The sequence below is a fragment of the Ictalurus punctatus genome, chromosome 19 (assembly GCF_001660625.3).
Source record: "Ictalurus punctatus breed USDA103 chromosome 19, Coco_2.0, whole genome shotgun sequence".
In the NCBI taxonomy this organism is placed as follows: Eukaryota; Metazoa; Chordata; class Actinopteri; order Siluriformes; family Ictaluridae; genus Ictalurus; species Ictalurus punctatus.
In genome coordinates, this window is record NC_030434.2 from 317,501 (window position 1) to 341,180 (window position 23,680).

The 23,680-nt window shown below is 37.6% G+C and overlaps 1 protein-coding gene across 4 annotated transcripts in view; it reads left to right on the forward strand.

The window, feature by feature from the left end:
* The window catches only part of LOC108279530 (NACHT, LRR and PYD domains-containing protein 3), a 71,358-nt gene that overhangs the window by 30,353 nt on the left and 17,325 nt on the right, over positions 1-23,680 (forward strand). For all 4 annotated transcript variants that reach the window (XM_053688335.1, XM_047162191.2, XM_047162192.2 and 1 more), the window contains exons 7-10: positions 5,039-5,233; positions 10,323-10,496; positions 14,826-14,999; positions 16,001-16,174. In XM_053688335.1, the coding sequence (XP_053544310.1) occupies positions 5,039-5,233; positions 10,323-10,496; positions 14,826-14,999; positions 16,001-16,174 (717 nt within the window). The remainder of the gene's footprint in view (positions 1-5,038; positions 5,234-10,322; positions 10,497-14,825; positions 15,000-16,000; positions 16,175-23,680) is intronic.

Here is a 23,680-nt window from a genome sequence, read left to right on the forward strand (position 1 = left end):
GTGGGCAAACGTACAAAATCAGCAGGGGATCAAATACTTTTTTCCCTCACTGTATATATATATATAATGTATGTATGTATATGTGTATATATATATATATGTATGTATGTATGTGTATGTGTATATATGTGTGTGTATGTATGTATGTATGTATATATATATATATATATATATATATATATATATATATATATATATATACACACACAGTATCTCACAAAAGTGAGAACACCCTCACATTCTTATAAATATGTGATTATAACTTTTCATGTGACAACACTGAAGAAATGACACTTTGCTACAATGTAAAGTAGTGAGTGTAGAGCTTGTGTAACAGTGTAAATTTGCTGTCCCTTTCAAAATAACTCAACACACAGCAATTAATGTCTAAATCGCTGGCAACAAAAGTGAGTACACCCCTAAGTGAAAATGTCCAAATTGGGCCCAATTAGCCATTTTCACTCCCCGGTGTCATGTGACTTGTTAGTGTTACAAGGTCTCAGGTGTGAATGGGGAGCAGGTGTGTTAAATTTGGTGTCATCCCTCTCACACTCCCTCATACTGGTCACTGGAATTTCAACATGGCACCTCATGGCAAAGAACTCTCTGAGGATCTGAAAAAAGAATTGTTGCTCTACATAAAGATGGCCTAGGCTATAAGAAGATTGCCAAGACCCTGACACTGAGCTGCAGCACGGTGGCCAAGACCATACAGCGGTTTAACAGGGCAGGTTCCACTCAGAACAGGCCTCGCCATGGTCCACCAAAGAAGTTGAGTGCACGTGCTCAGCATCATATCCAGAGGTTGTGTTTGGGAAATAGACACACGAGTGCTGCCAGCATTGCTGCAGAGGTTAAAAGGGTCGGGGGTCAGCCTGTCAGTGCTCAGACCATACGCCACACACTGCATCAAATTGGTCTGCATGGCTGTCGTCCCAGAAGGAAGCCTCTTCTCAAGATGATGCTCAAAAAAGCCCGCAAACAGTTTGCTGAAGACAAGCAGACTAAGGACATGGATTACTGGAACCATGTCCTGTGGTCTGATGAGACCAAGATAAACTTATTTGGTTCAGATGGTGTCAAGTTTGTGTGGCGGCAACCAGGTGAGGAGTACGAAGACAAGTGTGTTTTGCCTACAGTCAAGCATGTACTGTGATATACTGAAGCAGAGCATAATCCCCTCCCTTCAGAGACTGGGCCGCAGGGCAGTATTCCAGCATGATAACGACCCCAAACACACTAAAGAAGCTGAGAGTTAAGGTGATGAACTGGCCAAGCATGTCTCCAGACCTAAATCCTATTGAGTATTTGTGGGGCATCCTCAAATGGAAGGTGGAGGGCCAAAAGTTTTCTAACATCCACCAGCTCAGTGATTGTCGTCATGGAGGAGTGGAAGAGGACTCCAGTAGCAACCTGTGAAGCTCTGGTGAACTCCATGCCCAAGAGGGTTAAGGCAATGCTGGACAATAATGGCGGCCACACAAAATATTGACACTTTGGGCCCAATTTGGACATTTTCACTTAGGGGTGTACTCACTTTTGTTGACAGCGGTTTAGACATTAATGGCTGTGTGTTGAGTTATTTTGAGGGGACAGCAAATTTACACTGTTACACAAGCTGTACACTCACTACTTTATCTTGTAGCAAAGTGTAATTTCTTCAGTGTTGTCACATGAAAAGTTATAATCAAATATTTACAAAAATGTGAGGGGTGTACTCACTTTTGTGAGATAATATACATATAATTATATAAGTGTACCAATAGTACAAATAAATAAGAAAAGGAGTAGATAAATAAGTGAAAAAAAATCAATTAATAAATGAAGAAAGGAATCAACCACCTTATACCTGTCTCAAACAGTACAGTCCAAAGGCGATGGAAAAAAAACGGGGGGGATCAGAAATTCACCTCGCAAGAGAATATAAAGAAAGAAAGTAGGTCCACATCCAAATACGTTAGGAAAGGTAACCACATTTCAACAAAAATTGCTTTTTGAACCTCGGACAGTGAATTAGATTGTTCCGAGCTGGATATAATACATCACTTTAATCCATCTACTATGTGTGGGGGTTCAGCTTTTTTCCAATAGAGAAGAATTAAACAGCTTGCCAACAGTGTGGTAAAGGCGATTACCTTATACATTCTTTCCAGAAGCACGATATTTTAGGACTAGTGCCGTGGACCGCTAATGGGGTCAGGGTCAATTGAGACACCATACATATCACTAAAAGATTTAAAGACATTTTCCCAAAACCCCTCCAATCTTGGGCATGGCCAGAACATATGGGCTGTTGCGGCTGGCGAGCGTAGGCATCTGTTGCATGCAGGACTAATAGCCGGATATATCCTAGCTAATTTTGAATTGGTGAAATGTAGCCTATAAATTATTTTAAGTTGAATGAGGGCATGTCTGGCACAAGGTGGTGATGAACATACTTTGTCTAAAATACCACCCCATTCCATATCAGTAAAGTCTCTACCCAGGTCAAGTTGCCAAGAGTTTTTAACATAATTTAGGGTCTGTGGATCTATGGTGCTTATAAGAGAATATATGCAAGAAGTTACTGCTCTGCCCTCTAGTTTTAAGTCCAGCAGTATATCAATGACTGAAGGAGCAGGTAATTTAGGAAAAGACTTGAATATTGACTTTATGAAACTCCTCATCTGCAGATTCTTAACGTATGTACAACTACTGGATTAGGTGATTCCTGATATCGGAAGTGATGCACAAACCAAGGACTTAGGAGAAAAATTTGGTGCATGCTTCCTACACAGGAATTGATTGCGGAACCCAAGCTGACATCCAATGCACAACTTTTTGAATATTGCTGGCCCAATAGTAAAATAAAAAGTTGGGCAATGCCATCACTCCTTGGCACTAAAGCTTCTGCAAAAAGGATTTTCCAATATGGGGGATTTGCCTCCTCACAAAAAGGAGCCCAATAACTTATCTAGGTTGGAGAAAAAATATTTTCTTATGAATATGGGCATATTTGAAAATAGGTATAAAATGTGTGGCAGAACCGTCATTTTAATCAAATTAATATGGCCAACCAAAGACAGAGGCAGAGCAGACCACTTCTTGAAATCCTGCTCTCAACACTAGCCAAATTCCTGGCAATGATCATTAGGCTACTTAGTAAAAGGATATAAATAAGGAAAATTATTTCTTCACTGGTTGTGATCATCTGAGTTGCTATAGATGTAGAACTAGAACGAGTTGTTAAATGTTTGTAGGATTTATATGGAATTATCATCATAACCAGCAGATGAACTGATTTTGGAATTGATCCAAACAGGGTCAAAGTCGCAACAAGGTCAAATGTCTGAAATAATTTATCTTCAATAGCTTCCTTCCTGTTTGAAGTAAATTTGTAGGGTATTTGAGGCATACACATTAGTAAGGTGGAGTAGACTTGTTGGAGCATCCTCATTCATACAGTTCACATTGAGTTCTACTTGTTAAAATGTTGCTGCTTTTAAACCATTTTTAACAGTTCTATTTACAATTGTTATTTCAACAACATCAATAATTATAGAAGAATGATAGTTTAACATTGTATGGACTTAAATTAAAAAAAGATTGTTTTTTAAAGTATAGCTTCTTTTAATATATAATATTTATGAATTATAATATACAGGAGAAACTGTTATTAGCTGCATTTACATGGACAACAATAATCCGATTAAGACCATACTCTAATTAAGAAACTACCATGTAAACAGCAATTTTTACTTACCTTAATCTAATTAAGGTCATAATTGAAGTAAGCAATAATCTAATTAAGACAGGTGGAGTACTCCTGTTTTAGTCGCATTATGGACGTGTAGTAGTGACATGTATAGAATATAAACTACAATATTTATGAAATATGACATAAATCTGTCTAATAATCCTAGACTTTAGTGCATAATCTCTGAGAATGGATGGAATATTATCAGCATGACTGTGGTTGATTAGGCCTAAGTTATATTCTCTAATGAAATAATTAGCCTGGTGTTAGCTAGCTTGAGAATTTCCCAGTTACTAATTAGTCTAAGAGCCTAATTATTTTATGGGGTTTTTTTTTCAGTAAATGATATTCAGGAAAATCCTCATCATTCAATCAGATATCTAAAAAGAACAGTATATAACATAAAAAATATATATATATATATCAAACAACACCAGCAACATGCCATATCCTCCTCAGGGGAACTCTGAGGTAATAGGTACTGAGTGAATTCACTCTGCTATTTAGCTGCTGATGATTATCTCTGTATTGTTTTTCTCACCACTGTGATGACGATATATGAAACGATGTGTATGAGAATACGGGACAAATCTCATCTTGTCTTAGCTCAATAAGAGACACAGCATTTTATTTTTCAATAAGGGATAATCCCATATTATACGGTGCGGGAGGCAACCCTACTCTAGATACTAGCTAGTTAACTGTAGTTAGCATGAACTTTATCCATATTAATTACATCAACAAGTGGAAATAGGAAAGTGGACAAATTGACTAAAATTAATGAATTATATTAATTTTTTAAATGGTGGTTTTGGTCTGTTTCACCCCTTCTACCTTTTCCTTTGTGTTTTTGCACTCCAGAGAGATTCATGATCGTCGCTTCTTCATGAATTTCTGACATTAGTTACACTAGTTACCTAATTTAGTTACATAAATTGCAGTTTCTGTTACTGCACTAAAGCCCCTGTGATTGTCTATTAACATAAATCATTTGCTAAATGATAGTAAATTGTGCTTTTTTTAACATCTATTTTAAAACTCACAGGGCCTGCTGGTGGTCTGGGGGCCCTAAGCTACTGATTATAGCACTTATGGGAAGATACGGCCCTGGGGATGTTTACAACAGATGTATGGATGTTTAGATTTTAGATGTTGGCTGGAGTGTCCCCTTAAGCATATTGTCTAACTGGTGTTTCTACTTTTAGCATTTATAAAAATGAGAAGATTCAGTGGAAACTTTGAGGACTTTTTTGAGAATTTGCACTAGTGTTAGTTCATTATGTATTATTTTATTTCCTTCAGTATCAGGTGTGATTCACTTGTAATGAGAAGTTGGTCAGCTCTGGTCTCAGCGCTCAGCTCAGAAACCTCCAATCTGCGAGAACTGCACCTGTCTGTGAAAACACTGGATCTGTCCTATACTAAATTAGGAGACTCAGGAGTGAAGAGTCTCTGTTCTGGACTGGAGAATCCTAACTGTAAAGTGGAGATACTGAGGTAAGAGTTATTTTCACCTGAAATTTTCTGTAACAGTACAACATTCAGAACAAATAGATTGGTCATAAAATGATAATGATTTCTCTCCAGAATAATTGATGCATTAAATAAATAAATAAATTTATAACTAGATACATGTATTAAACATAGAGATAAACAGAGAAAAGTTCTCATAACTCTAAGCTCTAACATAACAACATAGCTCTAGTACACATAATATCAATAATACTAAATAACAGCAGCAGTTGTGAAGCTACAAGGGGCCTGGGCCCATCCATTAGGATGTCTGGCCCACCCAAAATGCGCTGTTATAATGTTAACATTATTCACAAACCCCAGTTTTCATGCACTAGGAGCTGCTGCTTTAAGAAGTTGCGTTGAATGATGTGGCTCAGTAACATTTCTGTGTGGTGTGTAGCCGTGTAACAGACTAGTTCAATAAAGAGTTTACCTTCTCTGAATCAGACACCACACCGTGTCTTTTCCCCCTGACAATTGTACACGGTAATCAGAGGATATAATAAGATGAAAAGTATTTCAGTTTGTGTTAACACTTGAGCATGCTGTCAGAGTGGAGATTGGACTCATCTGAGAGCTGAAGAACAGAACTGCAGTTGGTTCAGGTAGGGCTGCATGATTAAGGCCAAAATGATAATCCCGATTATTTTGATCAATATTGAGATCACGATTATTTATCATGATTATTAATTGATTTTAGTGACAAAATATTTTTATTGCACTTTCACATTTAAATAAACAGACAACTGCTTTCACCTCCATGTTGTGCTACATTCCTGCTAATGTACAAATCTTTGCATCAAATTAGACTGGTCCTTAATGTGAATCATCTCGTAGAAGCAAAATATAAATAAAATTGTGCCCAAAATATGGGATAAGTGAAAATAAAAATATCATCAACCAAATGAAAATATGCAATCAAATGAAAACAAATTAAGCCTTTGCAGAATAGGCAATAACAGTGTTTACAGGAGGAGAGATGCAGCCAAATCACCCAATAGAGCGGTAATGGAGGGATGATGTCATTTTGTACTGGAACCTGGAAGTTATCATCACACCGGTTTCCCTCGTCAAAATCCCAATAGGATTTTCCCATATCTGAATTATTTTAAAAAATAATCTCTGTGATCAACAAAAGTTTACAACACTAAAACGTTTTGTCCATCAAGATAATTTTCACAAATGAACACAACTTTTAAGAAGTTTGAAGCCTAAATACAATCTCCAGAAATAAAAAGCTAACCGTGTACTATAAACAAACTACACCCAGGGCTCTACAGTAACAGTTTCTTTTAGGAGTGCTCCTAATTACAAAAATTTAGGAGCACAGTAAAAATTTAGGAGCAGAGTTGAAGCTTAGTTTTTTAGAGATGGTAACATTAATGTACCACAATATAACATACGATTAGGCATGAGAAAACGAGCTTGTCAATTATGACAGAATTTAGGAACATATTGTGAGCCATGACAAATTAATTTACCTTCTGATAGACTAAATTTAATATTTTCAGTTCATTTTACAGACTGTATGCACAAAACAACCATTAACCTGTTTACCTTGTAAACAAATACAATAAACCTCAATGTTCAGTGTTTGAAGTCTGCTCCTCTTAAATATATTTAAAGCTACACTATTGGACATTTCCACTGTCATGGTTCTGGGCTGGAGTCAGTTCTCAAACCGCTCTGTGTATATTGTGTATATATCTGAATAATCTCATATAGGATGTGATTGCGTGAGTTCATTTACCCGTCAGATGAAAAGCACTTTAGTTTAATGGTGCTCATTAGAGATGCACCGATCAGGATTTTTACGACCGAAACCGATCCAGATACCAAACTTTTCTTTCAAGAGGTCATAAACAGTTAAATGTAAGCTCTCTGCTCATGGTCACTGTTAAGTGAATTAAAATAATAGCAATGAGAAATACTGTTGGTTAATTGATAAAGAAGCAAGCATAAAATATTTATTTTTAAATATTTTAAACAATAAAGAGTTCTAATTAAAAGCAGACTAACACAAGCATGATCCATATTAGGAAAAAGGCTAATAGCTTTCTAAGGAAAAGCAAACTAAGCTTAATGTCAAATTGATATTAAATGCAACCCATAGTAATTATTTCATTTCCCATTTTATTGATATTTTATGAAGTTATTATAATATCTATTTTTTATATTAAATGATTTATTTATAACTAAGCACATTTTCTGTCTTTACAGTTTTAGTAGTTTTATTTTTGTTGATCAGTTTTAGATGGGTTTCTCCAGTACAGTGTTCCATGTCTGCTGATAATATTGTGTGTTTGTTGGATTAAATCAAAACATGGAAACTGGAGTTGACTTTTCTGGTGACATCTGATAACTGTGAGTTTAAATAAAGTGAATGCACTGTGTATTAGAGTTGGTGAAGGAGAGCGGCAATGTACTCCATGTGTACAGACAGAACAGTTGCTACTGTTGATTATGATTGGTGAGGAATTAGTTCATAAGGAAGTTTGAATTAAACCCACCTTGTCGCGTTAGCATTATTATTAATTTACTCCGCCTGACACCGCTGTGTCTACACGAGCAGGTCACAGTTGCAGGTTCAGGTCATTCTGTGTCATCAATAAAAGATGGCGGTTTGTGAGATCGGGAAGTTGAGAGAAGCAGATGATGTACAGAGTTACTCTCGTCATCATAATGGCTTCTTTGCAGTATTTACACACTTGTTCGGTTGACACAGGAGATGAAAAGCAGTGTGAAAGTAACTGTTGTGTGGTGTAGATACATTTTGGAGTTTTAGTTTTTATTCTGATTGTATTATACAACTCCAAACAGGTCACTCGCACCGCAAATAAATATTTATTCACAGTCGCACAAAGTACTTTTCAGTCGCAAATGCGAGTGAAATGGTCTCACTGTAGAGCCCTGAGTTTATCCGCAAAGTTTTTTCCTGTTCAGCGTGATGACGTTTAATGTCCCCAACAACCTCTGTAGTGCCATTTAGCAACATGTTAATGTCACGATTTCCCCTCACACAAGCGCTGGAGCTCGCAGCGAAACTGACAGCTCGAGCGCTAGAATGCTCTCATTTCCGGGATTTGTCATTACAAAATGACGTCATCCCTGTGGCACTCTATGGTGAATGGCTGCAAGTTTAGGAAGCGCTTGATTTGCTCTGCAGCAGAGTTTTCTATGAGCGGAGGTCGAACTTTAAACATCAATATCGCAGTCGATCATGTTCATGTAATAGTGGGCAGTCAAAATCGTAATCGCGATCGATATTCCATTAATTGTGCAGCCCTAGGTTCAGGAGTGCATGGGGCAATGCCAAAACAAAGTCATTTTAACTGTAATAAAAAAAGATGTCTGTCTGTTCACGTCATCTTTAATCACAGGAAATAGAGTAGGCCTGGTTTCCTTTTTTCAGTCAAAGGCTTTCACTGTAGTTTTGTGTGAATTTATTTAATAAAAATTTGATGGGGCAGTGGTCCATTCTGACTATTTCTTCTGTTAAAATCATCACTTGAATAAAATAATTTTACATATCATTTACATTTATTCATTGAGCAGACACTTTTATCCAAAGAGACATACAAATGAGGAAATACAAACAAACCGATATATCAAGCGGAGAACAATACAAGTAATGCTACCATACAAGATCTATACTTGAATTCTAGAACAGCAAAGTGCACAGAGTAGAGGTGTAAGTGTCAGAGTAGGGTTTTTTTTTTTTTTTTTTTTAAGGATAGTGTGGGGTTGGCATTTTAGGGGTTAGTTAGGTGTTCACAGAAGAGGTGGGTCTTTAGCTGTTTTTTGAAGATAGTGACAGATTCTGCTGTCCGGATTGAGGTTGGAAGTTCATTCCACCACTGAGGGACAGTTAGTGTGAAGGTTCTGGAAAGGGACCTTGAGCCAAGCTAAGTAGGCACTACTAAGCATCGGTCATTAATTGATCGCAGATTGCGTGAGGGCTCGCAGGTCTTTACATGAGCTCAGTCTTCACATGACAAGGGCTGAGGATTCCCCTGATGCTTCCGCCTAAGCGTTTCCTAGTTCTTATATACTGTGGTGGGCTCCTTCACAGCTGGGCATGCCTCTTTAATTAGCAAAACAAAGTGTAATCGCGTGAAAGAGTGACTCCCGACTGGAACTGATTATGAATATCGGAATTAGCTCTAATCCAGCAATGTGTACACAGCTCGTAGCAACAATGAACCGCAGTTACAGCTTCTATCTGACAGCCGATGCTAAAACCAGTTTAAACTAAAAATCAAGAAAGAAACACTTACCAGCTACTGTTCGCCTGGGTGAATAAACCACCACAACCTGGGTGAACTATCACCACAACCAAAAACATATCTTGGGGAAAAAAAAACAAACACAGTTATAATGGTTCTCCTAATAGATTTAAAATAAACCTTATCTGAAATAATTCGTGATTTGTCGGTTTGTTCTGAAACAATATTTTGTCCTAATTTCATGGGTTAGATGTTCCCTCATGATTTAACATCGTAGCCTATAAGAAACATTACATTTAAATTAAATAAAATGCTACGTTTGAGCTGACAGGCCTGCATGTTAACAGTTAAACACAACAAACATCTTGGTCTCTGTCTGCACATTTTCTAACTTCCTGTTGTAGTCTTAGTGGACCTGCTGAAAAGTTGAAAAGCAGTGCAACACTATTTTGTTTATGATGTGTCATTATTGATTGGGAAAGCTGCCCAAAATGTGACTTTATTTCACATAGTCTGGCTGTAGCATTTTCGTTCCTTGTAGCTGGTGTTTCATTGAATTAAATTGTAGTTGTCTTTAATGAGAAACGCTCCTGTAAAATGCAACTTTTGAGCGACTGCTGGCTTTTGAGTTTTATTTCCAAAGCTGTACCCACCCTGTTTTACCCAGGCCCAACCAATTTCTGGCCTTGCAGTGGTAGTGTTTTGGTCAATTTTAATCATATCTTGTGATTGGTGAAGGGAGAGCAGAAAGTCCATCATGACAAACACATCATCATCATCATCATAACAAGTAAACCAAGATAAAAATCTGTTGAGGAAAAGTGTGTTGTTGTGTCTCTCTACAGGTTGGAGTGTTGTGGTGTCTCAGATGAAGGTTGTGCTGCTCTGACTTCAGCTCTGAGATCAAACCCCTCACACCTTAGAGACCTGGATCTATCCTATAATAATGTAGGAGACTCAGGCGTGAAGAGTCTCTCTGCTGTACTGGAGAATCCTCAATGTAAAGTGGAGACACTGAGGTAAGATCATCTCTCTGAGAGTCTCATGACCTGCTCCTCAGTAAGACACATTCTCTAATAGTGAGACTGTCCTGAGGAGGAATATTGTTTATTTTCACTGCACACTGATGATTTATCACAGAGTCTTTGGGTCAGATGTACGTATGTGAGAAGCTGCAGAACAAAACGTGACTTGATGCGACTGCAATGTGTCTGAAATTACTGTGAAATTTACTAAAACATTGTAATTAATCACACAAACTGCACTTGGGAAACAAATTAAATACATTGTATGTGAACTGCAGGTTTTAAAGCAGCAGTGAAATGGAAATTATCTAAATAATAATAATAGACTTTCAAAAATGTCAAAACTCCAATCCACAGTCAAAGAAATCAATCCACGCTAGTGAGTCAAAAATAGTTCAGTTCCTCCTTAAACCCAGGGACCTGGCAACTGCTCCCAACAACACACATGGTGCTGATTTACACCTGGTTTTTAGAGGTGGACAAAATAACGTGTAAAACTGATGACTGTGAATCTCACAAACTTCATTAAATTGAGCAGAATATATAACCAGACTCACTTCCAATTTTTATACTTATTTTTTGGGCAATTCTTCCTCAAATGCACAAAAGGTTCAGCACATTTGTCCCTTTGTCTTCATGTCATTCTTCTGTAGAAGTTTTATTTAAGGTGAAATTCACGTCCTAAACCTGTAAGACCTGATGAACCCAATTTGTAGACATTTTTAATGTCCATCAGTTTTATATGGAGTTAATTTTGTCTAAACTTTTGTGAAACAATAAAATCTTTATGAAATAATTTAACTTGATGAAATAATAAAATCCACAAGCTAAGTAATGAGAATCAAATCAAAATATTTTTTTTAAAAACATTACTTCTGATTGACTAAAATTTATACTGTTCTTTTTGGTGACTTTTGGCAATTTTTTACAGGGGGTGGGTCTCAGAATGGTTTTCACTTTAAATCTCTATTGGTCAACTGATTTTGGAGTGGAACGTGCTCTGAAAATTAGCCATGCCCATACCATTAAAAGTGGAGCTGTCTCTCACATGGCGGAAAGAACAGAGCTGAGTGCTCAGCAGCAGGGAAACTGTATTGTAGTTGCATTAAAAAAACTGACAGAAATATGAGTAGCTACTGAATGGTTTGTAGATGCATATATGTAAAGACATATTTCTTTATCATTCAAATGTCTTCATTCGATCCAGTTAAGTAGCAGTTTAAACAGCTTAACGTTAGTTACGTGACAAGACTGAAGTTAGTTTCTTATCCACAGTTGTAGAAAATGTCATTTGGACATTTACACTTAGGGGTGTACTCACTTTTGTTGCCAGTGGTTTAGCAAATTTACACTGTTACACAAGCTGTACACTCACTACTTTACATTGTAGCAAAGTGTCATTTCTTCAGTGTTACTGAAGATATACAGATATACATTACAAAGATATAATCAAATATTTACAAAAATGTGAAATGCGTACTCACTTTTGTGAGATACTGAGTATAAACTGTATGTGATTTCTTTGTGTGAATTATATTATAGAGAGAGACTTAATGAGAGGAGGGCAGATATAGGAGATACTCCTATCCTTATTAACTAACGCTTATTTTCTTATTCTTGCAGACAGAGTCTTTTTTTTAAATACACTGAAAAACTGGAATGTTTGGTCACTTAGAGTTAAGAAAAAATATTACATATGGTTTACAAAAAAATTACGTTTCTCATCGCTTATGCTAATCTTAATTTAAACAAGTTTCTATTTGCAAGATTAAATTATGTAAACTATGATCATGTGTGTGCTAGAATAGCACAGTGGCAACGTGGTTTTTGCAGAATGTAAGTGACGAGTTCAAGTTCAAAGTGTGGATTCAATTAGATTTGGGAGGGGTTCAGTACAGACAGTCATGTAGAAAGCATGGTGTAGCATAGAAAGTCAAAGATTTGTGTGTGCATGTGTAAATATGTATGTCCTTCCTCAAAGTAGCGTTGAATGAATTCCATGTTCTCCTTTTTTACCAATGAAAACATATGTTCTTTTCTTACAGTGAGGGAAAAAAGTATTTGATCCCCTGCTGATTTTGTACGTTTGCCCACTGACAAAGAAATGATCAGTCTATAATTTTAATGGTAGATTTATTTGAACAGTGAGAGACAGAATAACAACTAGAAAATCCAGAAAAATGCATGTCAAAAATGTTATAAATTGATTTGCATTTTAATGAGGGAAACAAGTATTTGACCCCCTTGCAAAACATGACTTGGTACTTGGTGGCAAAACCCTTGTTGGCAATCACAGAGGTCAGACGTTTCTTGTAGTTGGCCACCAGGTTTGCACACATCTCAGGAGGGATTTTGTCCCACTCCTCTTTGCAGATCTTCTCCAAGTCATTAAGGTTTCGAGGCTGACGTTTGGCAACTTGAACCTTCAGCTCCCTCCACAGATTTTCTATGGGATTAAGGTCTGGAGACTGGCTAGGCCACTCCAGGACCTTAATGTGCTTCTTCTTGAGCCACTCCTTTGTTGCCTTGGCCGTGTGTTTTGGGTCATTGTCATGCTGGAATACCCATCCACGACCTATTTTCAATGCCCTGGCTGAGGGAAGGAGGTTCTCACCCAAGATTTGACGGTACATGGCCCCGTCCATTGTCCCTTTGATGCGGTGAAGTTGTCCTGTCCCCTTAGCAGAAAAACACCCACAAAGCATAATGTTTCCACCTCCATGTTTGACGGTGGGTATGGTGTTCTTGGGGTCATAGGCAGAATTCCTCCTCCTCCAAACACGGCGAGTTGAGTTGATGCCAAAGAGCTCCATTTTGGTCTCATCTGACCTCAACACTTTCACCCAGTTGTCCTCTGAATCATTCAGATGTTCATTGGCAAACTTCAGCAGGCATGTATATGTGCTTTCTTGAGCAGGGGGACCTTGCGGGAGTTGCAGGATTTCAGTCCTTCACGGCGTAGTGTGTTACCAATTGTTTTCTTGGTGACTATGGTCCCAGCTGCCTTGAGATCATTGACAAGATCCTACCGTGTAGTTCTGGGCTGATTCCTCACTGTTCTCATGATTATTGCAACTCCACGAGGTGAGATCTTGCATGGAGCCCCAGGCCGAGGGAGATTGACAGTTCTTTTGTGCTTCTTCCATTTGTGAATAATCGCATCAACTGTTGTCACCTTCTCACCAAGCTGCTTGGCAATGGTCTTGTAGCCCAGTCCAGACTTGTGTAGGTCTACAATCTTGTCCCTGACATCCTTGGAGAGCTCTTTGGTCTTGGCCATGGTGGAGAGTTTGGAATCTGATTGATTGATTGCTTCTGTGGACAGGTGTCTTTTATACAGGTAACAGACTGATATTAGGAGCACTCCCTTTAAGAGTGTGCTCCTAATCTCAGCTCGTTAAATGTATAAAAGACACCTGGGAGCCACAAATCTTTCTGATTGAGAGGGGGTCAAATACTTATTTCCCTCATTAAAATGCAAATCAATTTATAACATTTTCGACATGCGTTTTTCTGGATTTTCTTGTTGTTATTCTGTCTCTCACTGTTCAAACAAATCTACCATTAAAATTATAGACTGATCATTTCTTTGTCAGTGGGCAAACGTACAAAATCAGCAGGGGATCAAATACTTCTTTCCCTCACTGTAGATTTAAATTTTCAGTATTGAAAAAATGTGTTTAAAGTGAACAAAGAAGTCCACACACTGAAGAAAAGTTCATTGAATTTACTTAATTCACGTGTACATTGGTTCCACTTGACTGAATTGAGTAACATTAACATAATTTTTTTTGTACATCCAACATGATTTGATCATATATTTTAAATGCCCTGAATAAAATCGAACTCCACACTCTCACCGAGCTGAGAAATGAGCCCCTGGGATTCTGCAACAACCACATTACCACTGCGCTATTCTACCCGTCAGCGCCAACATCCCCACAAGATTTAATAAGTCATTGGTTTATGTTAATACTAGAGTTGAGGTACTCAGTCCTGTTTTGATGAAAAACCTAAGATTGTTATGTAAACCATAGATTTTCTCTTTTTTTCTTAAATCTTAAATCTGAGCACTCGTGCACGTAGCTCGTGCATGCGCGCGCCCTCTCATGTCTCCGAGCGCGTTGCCAGAAGGGGAGATCGTGACCAAATATAACACTCAGTTTGATAATTTTTAATTACATTGTTAATTAGAATAAACAGGTGATATTAAATGTCATTCTGAATAATAAAATTATTTTACCAACACATCATCTTTAAAGTAAGTCTTAAACCAAGATGAAAATCCGTTGATAAAGAGTGTGTCATTGTGTCTCTCTACAGTTTGTATAATTGTGGTGTCTCAGATGAAGGCTGTGCTGCTCTGACTTCAGCTCTGAGATCAAACCCCTCACACCTGAGACAACTGTTTCTGTCCTCTAATAAACTAGGAGACTCAGGAGTGAAGAGTCTCTCTGATTTACTGGAGAATCCTCAATGTAAACTGGAGACACTGAGGTAAGATCATCTCTCTGAGAGTCACATGACCTGCTCCTCAGTAAGACACATTCTCTAATAGTGAGACTGAATCAGAAGTTTAAGGTTCATCATCGATGTCCTGAGGAGGAAGCTTCCGTTCACTGCACAGTGATGATTTGTCACAGAGTCTTTGGGTCAGATGTACGTATGTGAGAAGCTGCAGCACAAAACGTGACTTGATGCGACTGCAATGTGTCTGAAATTACTGTGAAATTTACTAAAACATTGTAATTAATCACACAAACTGCACTTGGGAAATAAATTAAATGCATTGTATGTGAACTGCAGGGTTTAAAGCAGCAGTGAAATGGAAATTATCTAAATAATAATAATAATAGACTTTCAAAAATGAAAAGGTCAAGACATCTACATTTAATAAGGAGCAAAGGAGAGATTGCAAAAAAAAAAAAAAACATTGTAAGCCACAGCAACAATACTTTGGATGTTTTTTTTTATTGTTCTTAAAACTGAAATAGTTAATTGAATACATCTTCTTCTAGCCTCTATGAACAGGGTTGCCAGATATCTTCTCAATAAACAAGCAGTATTAAAACCTTACAGATTCAGAGAGTTCTTTCACTAAGGTCCTAAAATCATCCTGTATTATCACACATTTTGTGATTAAATAAATAATGTCCATGAGGAAACCCACTGACTTAAATACATTCATATAGTAACACAGAGCTGAAGTTGAGAACAGGATAAATAGGTGTGTGTATGAGAGGAGATCACAGTGCATGCTCACTACTGAAGGTTTTAATGTACAGATATACATTAAGAGCACAGAATGTAATACTGAAGGAGGTGGAAGCGAAACCAAAGGGGACAAGCAAAACACCTGCAGAAATCTCTATAATTCCCTGAAGTTCATGTGTCTTCTATAAGAAAAAAACACTGAACAATAATGTTGTTAAAGGAAGAACTTTTCAGAGGAAATCGCTGATCTGCAACAAACACTGTGTCATTGTGTCTCTCTGCAGGTTGTGTAAGTGTGGTGTCTCAGATGAAGGCTGTGCTGCTCTGACTTCAGCTCTGCGATCAAACCCCTCACACCTGAGAGAACTGGATCTGTACAATAATAAAATAGGAGACTCAGGAGTGAAGCTGCTCTCTGCTCTTAGGGATGATGAACATTACAAACTACAGATACTGGAGTGAGTAATGACCTTTTTAGATAAATGTTTAGATAAAAAAAAATTGAGCCTAATCATTTAACCTCATTATAATTACAACCCCAATTCCAAAAAAATTGGGATGCTGTGTAAAATGTAAAAAAAAAACAGAATGCAATGATTTTCAAATCTCATAAACTCATGTAATTCACAATAGAACATAGAACATATACCAAATGTTTACACTGAGGAAATGTACTATTTTAAGGAAAAAAATAAGGTAATTTTGAATTTGGTAGCCACAACACGTCCCAAAAGATTTGGGACAGGGACAACAAAAGACTGGAAAAGTAAGTGTTACTAAAAACAAACAGCTGGAGGTTAGTTGGCAACAGGTCAGTAACATGATTGGGTATAAAAAGAGTATCTTAGAGAGGCAGAGTCTCAGAAGTAAAGATGGGATGGAATCTGGATGGAAGCAGATGTTGCTCTAAAACCTGTATAATACCTTTCAGCATTGATGGTGCCATTCCAGATGTGCAAGCTGCCCATTCCATAGACACCATTGCATTCCCATACCATCAGAGATGCAAGCTTTTGAACTGAGCGCTGATCTCATCTTTACTTTACTTTTAAAAGAGAATGAGCTTGAAGCAAATGGCAAGGTGGAGGAGCCAGCTTTAGCGTAGGAGTTAACACGTTGGGGTCCACAGATAGAAATGAAGTGCTGGTATAAAGCCTGAGAAATAAAAAAAGGATCGGTAATATTTACGTTATCAACTCTTAGTTGATTCACAGTAGTTTTGTTGCTTTTATTGAGAACATGATTCAGGTGCTTCCAAAACTGTTTGGGATTAAAAATGTCATGAGAGAGACAGTCTCTATTGTATTTGGATTTGGCATTCCTTGTTTGAGTCGTACATTGATTCCTAAGATGTCTATAGATTTCCTAGTCCAAGTTAGCTTTAGAAGAATGATATTTGTCCCAGGCTTTATCCCTTTGTTTAAAAAGATTAATCAGATGAGAGTTGATCCAGGGAAAGTGATTACTTTTGACTGTAAGCGTTCTAAAAGGAAAATGTTTATCAATAACTTTGATAACTTCAGAATGAAGGAAGTCCCATGCATCTTCAGCAAATGGAATTAGCTGAAACCTGTCCCAGTTAATAGAAATTTAGTGTAAAAAAAGTTGTGTATGAAATGATCAGCATTAATATTTTTAAATTGATGCAATCTAATATATTTAGGAGGAGCACAAGGGGTTCTGATTTTCCAAACACAGAATATAATAAAATGATCACTAAAACAACCAGACAAGACACCAGATTTAACTGTCCTTTCAGATTAGTGACCAATATCAGGTCTAACAAGGATGAGGACCGACTATCCACTCTATTCAGTTCATTGATTAGTTTAACAAAATTTGCACTACCAAATAGATTTTTATCGCCAGAGGAAGAACGATCAAGCCAGTTGCAATTAAAGTCACCAAGAATAATCATGTCTTTATACCTGCATACAGAATTTATAGTTGACAATGCACAATGTAGACTCACCGCAGCTAGGGGCCTATAGATATTACCAATAATCAAATGTTTATTCTCATGAAAGTTAATTTTGATTAAAAAAGACTTTCAAAATTGGTCAACAGTAGGAGCAAGTGAAGCCAAGTCTAAGGCAAATGGTTTGAAGAATTATTTCAAGACATTTGATGCAGTCATCCCATGTGGGTAAAAGTCTTACAGTTCATTGACAAACAAAACCTGATTCCACAGCCAGGAGATATTTCTCTGGATATTGAGGCTTGAATAAATCCTCCCCTCTTGTTGTCCCTTTCATAGGCAAAACAGCAAGACTTTCCTCACGTAGTGTCACCGACAGCATACCTTGCAATCACGCTGAACTGGGATAAATGGCTTGCGTCTGTTGACTCATCCAAAGCGAGAGAACAGAATGGTGCTGCATTTATGTCCTTCACTTGTGTTGCCTCAATTTGATTTGCCATCATGATGGTACGATCGTGAACAGTTCTTGCCGACAGAGGCATGTCTTTTATTCGTTTGATGATCTTGTCTTTATCCGAAAAGTCGTCAAAAAGTTCTTTGGCAACATCAAGCATGAATGTTTTGGCATACTCCCCATCTGTGAATGGCTTTCCGTTTCTCACAATTGCTAAAGCACCAGCAAAGCTAGCCGAATTCCAGTCACCTTGTTGTTGGTGTCCAGTCACCAACATTTTTCCTCCACTAGCGTTATTGCTGATGTGAATGGAAGATATATTATAGTTGCTGGTGCTCTAATGCAAAGACAGGTATTGTTGGTAAATGTATACGCTCCAAACTTTGATGATGTAGAATTTGCTAATAGATTGTTGAGCAATCTCCCTTTCTTAAATACTCACCTGTTGATTTTCGGGGGAGATTTAAACTGTGCTTTTGACCCAAACTCGGATCAATCTAATCCACGTTCTCTGAATCAATCTGCTATGTCTTAAACATTTTCCGATTTTATGTGTCAGAACGGTCTCGTTGATTCAATTCAATTTTAATTCAATTTTATTTGTATAGTTCTTTTTACAATAGACATTGTCTCAAAGCAGCTTTACAGAAATATCAACACGGTATACAGATATTAAAGGTGTGAGTTTATCCCAACTGAGCAATCCACTGAGTGGCGACGGTGGCAAGGAAAAACTCCCTAAGATGTTTTAAGAGGAAGAAACCTTGAGAGGAACCCGACTCAGAAGGGAACCCATCCTCATCTGGGTAACAACAGTTAGTGTGAAAAAGTTCATTATTGACTTATATGAAGTCTGTATGGCCTTAGGAGCAGCCGTAGTCCCAGCAGTCTGGAATTAGAGAAGATTTGAGCTCCATCCAGAGGCAGAAAGGATCTGGATCTCTAGTATCTCCATAAATTCGTGTGGGGCTCGGCGAAAGGAGAGAGGGAGATTGGTCCCTGGAGATCCCGTAATCCCTCTCTTAAAAAGTTTTATTTCTTCTCCCAGGTGCATCATTCCTATTCGAGTATTGATTATTTTTTTTTATAGACAGCACTCTTGATCCTTGTGAAGTCTCTTCTGACTATTTGGGTATTGTAATTTCTGATCATGCGCCTCTACAATTAGATATTCATCTTTCTATTTATAAACGTAGCCCACCGCCTTGGAGATTTAATTCTCTTCTTTTGGCAGACAGTGAATTCTGTGAGTTAATTTCTACTTCTATTGATGACTTTCTTTTCTTCAATCAGAATGACTCCACCTCTTATTCATTATTATGGGAGACACTTAAATCCTATATCAGAGGACAGATTATTTCTTACTCCACTCTCTAATAAAAAGCGCACTGCTAGGGTTAATGAACTTACATCTGCTATCATTAACCTCGATCAGAGATGTGCATTGAACCCCTCTTCTTAAACAGCGTCTTGATTTGCAGGCAGAATTTAATCTTATTTCGACTAAAGAGGCGGAATGCTTGCTGTTATGTACTCGTGGTTCATACTATGAACATGGCAACAGGCCAAGTCGTTTACTGGCACATCAGCTACGGCGACAGGCCACTTCCCTACCCACACCTAGTATAAAAAACACTTATAATATTGTCACTACAGATCCCATGGAAATTAATGCTACTTTTAAATCGTTTTCTCTTTATATGTCCGAATTTCCTACAGACAATACTAAAGTGAATACATTTCTTCAAAACCTTTGTAACCCTTCGAATACTGCCATGCAACTGGACTCCCCACTCTCTCTTAAAGAAATTTTAAATTCAGTTAAAACTATGCAATCTAACAAAGCCCCTGGCCCGGACTGGTTTCCAATTGAATTTTTTAAAACATTTATTAGAAAATTAGTTCCATTGCTTTTGGCTTTGTTCAACGAATCCTTGGAATGTGGGTCTTTTCCTCCAACTCTGACACAAGCCATGATAGTGCTCCTTCTTGAGGAGGGTAAGGATCCATCCTCCTGTGGTTTTTATAGACCTGTCTCTGCTTAATGCAGATGTAAAGGTGTTGGTGAAAGTAATGGCATCTCGTTTAGAGAATGTACTCCCTTATATTATATCTGAAGAGCAGAACGGTTTTATAAAGGGATGTCAACTGTTTTTTAATACCCGCACACTCTTTAATATAATTTATTCAAAGCATTCTGCTGAGCTTCCTGAGATTGTTATTTCATTAGATGCTGAAAAAGCATTTGACAGGGTTGAGTGTGAGAATTTGTTTACAGTCTTGAGGAAGTTCGGATTTGGGGAAAAGTTTATTTCTTGGATTAGCCTCCTTTACTCAACCCCTAATGCCAGGGTTCAGACAAACGATACTTATTCTGATTATTTTACTCTCAGACGAGGGTCTCGTCAAGGCTGTCCTTTATCCCCTCTGCTTTTTGCTGTCGCTATGGAGCCTCTGTCTATCGCATTAAGATCTTCTCCATTGTTTAAAGGAATAGTTCGATATGGTGTAGAATACAAATTATCAATATATGCTGATGATTTGTTATTGTATGTAACCGATCCTATTGCCTCTATGCCTGCTGTCTTGGGTGTTTTGGAGTCCTTCGGTGTTGTCTCTGGTTATAAATTAAATTTAGATAAAAGCGACTGTTTTCCTGTCAATACTGCAGCATTTTCTCTCCAACAGTCAGATCTACCGTTTCGATTTAGTCAGTCAGGGTTTAAATACCTAGGTATCAACGTGACAAGTTCTCTATCTAATCTTTTATCAGCTAACTTCACTCCCTTTATCTCAAAGGTTAAATCTAACATTCAGAGTTGGGGTAACTTACCCCTTTCTCTAATTGACAGGATCAATGACGTCAAAATGAATATATTACCGAAGTTTATTTTCTTGTTCCAGCAAGTGCCTCCTTCTCTGCCAAAATCATTCTTCGATTCATTGGATACGATAATTAGTACTTTTATTTGGGGTGGGAAGCCACCAAGGGTTAGTACATCTTTATTGCAGAAATGTAGACTTAGTGGAGGACTTGCATTACCCAATTTTCAATTCTATTACTGGGCTGCGCACATCCATAAACTCTGCTACTGGGTTAAATCTCCTGGATCTTCTTGGTCTAAATTGGAACTATCGTCTTGTAGGGAATCCTCTTCACCTGCTTTACTCAATTCCTCTCTACCTACAAAACTCTCCCTATATACTGGTAATCTAGTTGTTCTCAACACACTTAAGACTTGGTATCAATTTAGACGGCACTTTAAATTTGTAGGTGCATCCTCTTTGGGTCCTTTAGTCAACAACCATCTATTTCCTCCATCGTGTTTTGACTCCACATTCTCAGTGTGGTATGACAAGGGCATTAAACAAGTTAGAAATCTGTATGCCGATGGTGTGTTTGATAGCTTTGCCAATCTGGCATCCACTTATGACCTCCCTGTGACGCATTTCTTTCGGTATTTTCAAATTCGGAATTTTGTTTCTAGATGTTTTTCTGATTTCCCCTCTGCGCCTCACATCAGAGAGGAATGATCTCTAGGATTTATGATTTTATTCTGGCGCTAGGTAGTGAGTTGAGTACCAAAATTAGGAATACGTTGGAAACAGAGTTAGGAGTACAGATAAGTGAGGAGTGCTGGGAACATGCTATAGGGAGGTTACAGTCTACCACCACTTGTGCTCGTCTTGGACTTATCCAGTTCAAAGTTTTACACAGAGTCCATCTGTCCAAGTCGAGACTTTGTGTAATATATCCGGACATAGAGGACAAGTATGATAAATGCCATGACTCTCCCTGTCATCTTGGCCATATGTTTTTCTTCTGCCCTGATCTCCATGGTTTTTGGACGGTTTTTTTTTTTTTTTTTTTTTTTTTTTAACCATCATGTCCACTATTCTCAGAGTAGATTTAAAACCTTGTCCAATGATTGCTGTATTTGGGATTCCTGACACCTCAGTTCCACTGAACTCGATACAAAAGGATGTTATTGCTTTCACATCCCTTATAGCAAGATGTTCCCTACTGTTGCATTGGAAGTCTGCTAAATATCCATCTATCTCCCAGTGGCTAAATGACGTAATTTTTTTTCTAAAACTCGAGAAAATAAGGTATACGATGAGGGGTTGTACGGACAATTTTTTTTTGTAAATGGCATCCCTTTATTGTATACTTTATGGACTTACAGACAGTTCCCACTTAAATTTTTGTGCGTGTTTTTAGGTTTTAATATATCTATATAACCAGCGACAGTTATTGGGTAGCCGTGATGAGCCGGGGGGGCGCGGGGGCGGGTTTGAAAGGGAAGGGAGAAAAAAGTCATTTTCAGCAGAAATGATCAGCAGAAGTGTTCAGCAGGAATGTTCAATAGAAATGAAACTGGAGATTGTTTGAGCTGAAATAAAAATATAAGAACTAGAAATTTGTTTTGGATTGAGCATTTTCTGGACACTGCCTGTGACGGCTTTTGGGGGTGAACAGGCTTTCAGCAAGTTGAAATTGGTGAAAAACTACCTGAAATCATTAATGTCTCAGGATAGACTGAACAGCCTTGCACTCTCCAATGAAAGCCTATTAGCAAAAGAATTGGATTTTAAAGATCTGTAAAGATCAATGATTTTGCTAACAAGAAGACTCATCAGTGGGCATTGACTGGGGAATGAACTCCAACATCATGTATGTCCGCATCAGTACCCTAAGATGCATCAAACTTTGAAGTTAGATTAACTTCACATTTTTTCATTCACTGCAAGATCAATCATATTATACTAAACATGCCTAACTTTTTGTTTTTTTTTTATTATTATTATTTTTTTTTTATGTTTCTACAGTTTAAATTTTTTAGCTTTGTGTCCTACATGCTTTTGAACCACTACACTGTGGGCTTAGATACGAATGCAAATTGCAATTTCTTCATGGGGTCCAAAATTCTTGATTAATCCCTGGTTAATGTTTCCTTGCAATTTAACATTATAGCCTATTTGAAACGTTAGATTTAAATAAATAAATAAACAAATAAATATCAGCTTGAGCCGACAGGCCTGTAAATGTTAACGGTTAAGCACAGCACAGCCTCTTGAGTGATAGCCTCTCAGCTCATTTGGCCACTTTTTGCAGTCATATAAGTTCTTTTCTTTAAAAAAAAATATATATATAGAATTTGGAAACTAAAATCAGAAGTTAATGTCATAGGACCGAAAAAGGTCAACAGTTAAATAAATCTAATTAGATTTTTAAATAAAAACAAAAAAGTGAACAAAAATAGCTTGCAAAAAGTGCAATCCACTGCAACAATACTTATGTTGATTTTCTCATTGTACTTAAAGGGTCAAGTCTACCTCTCAATGTTTTTGTAAAATGCAGCTTAAATGGGTGTGGATGGCTGTGTGAAGAAGGGAGGGGGAGTGGGCCTGGCAGGGAAAGGCAAGGGAGGAAGAGAGCCTTCAGAACACTCACAATAAAGATGGATAGTGACAAAAAGTTTGCAGATGAGTCAGAGGACTTCTCTCCTCCTGACTTATCTCCTCCCAGGGCTAAATGGAAACACAATAGATAATGGTGTAGGTCCACAAAACAAAACGGGAGGTAGC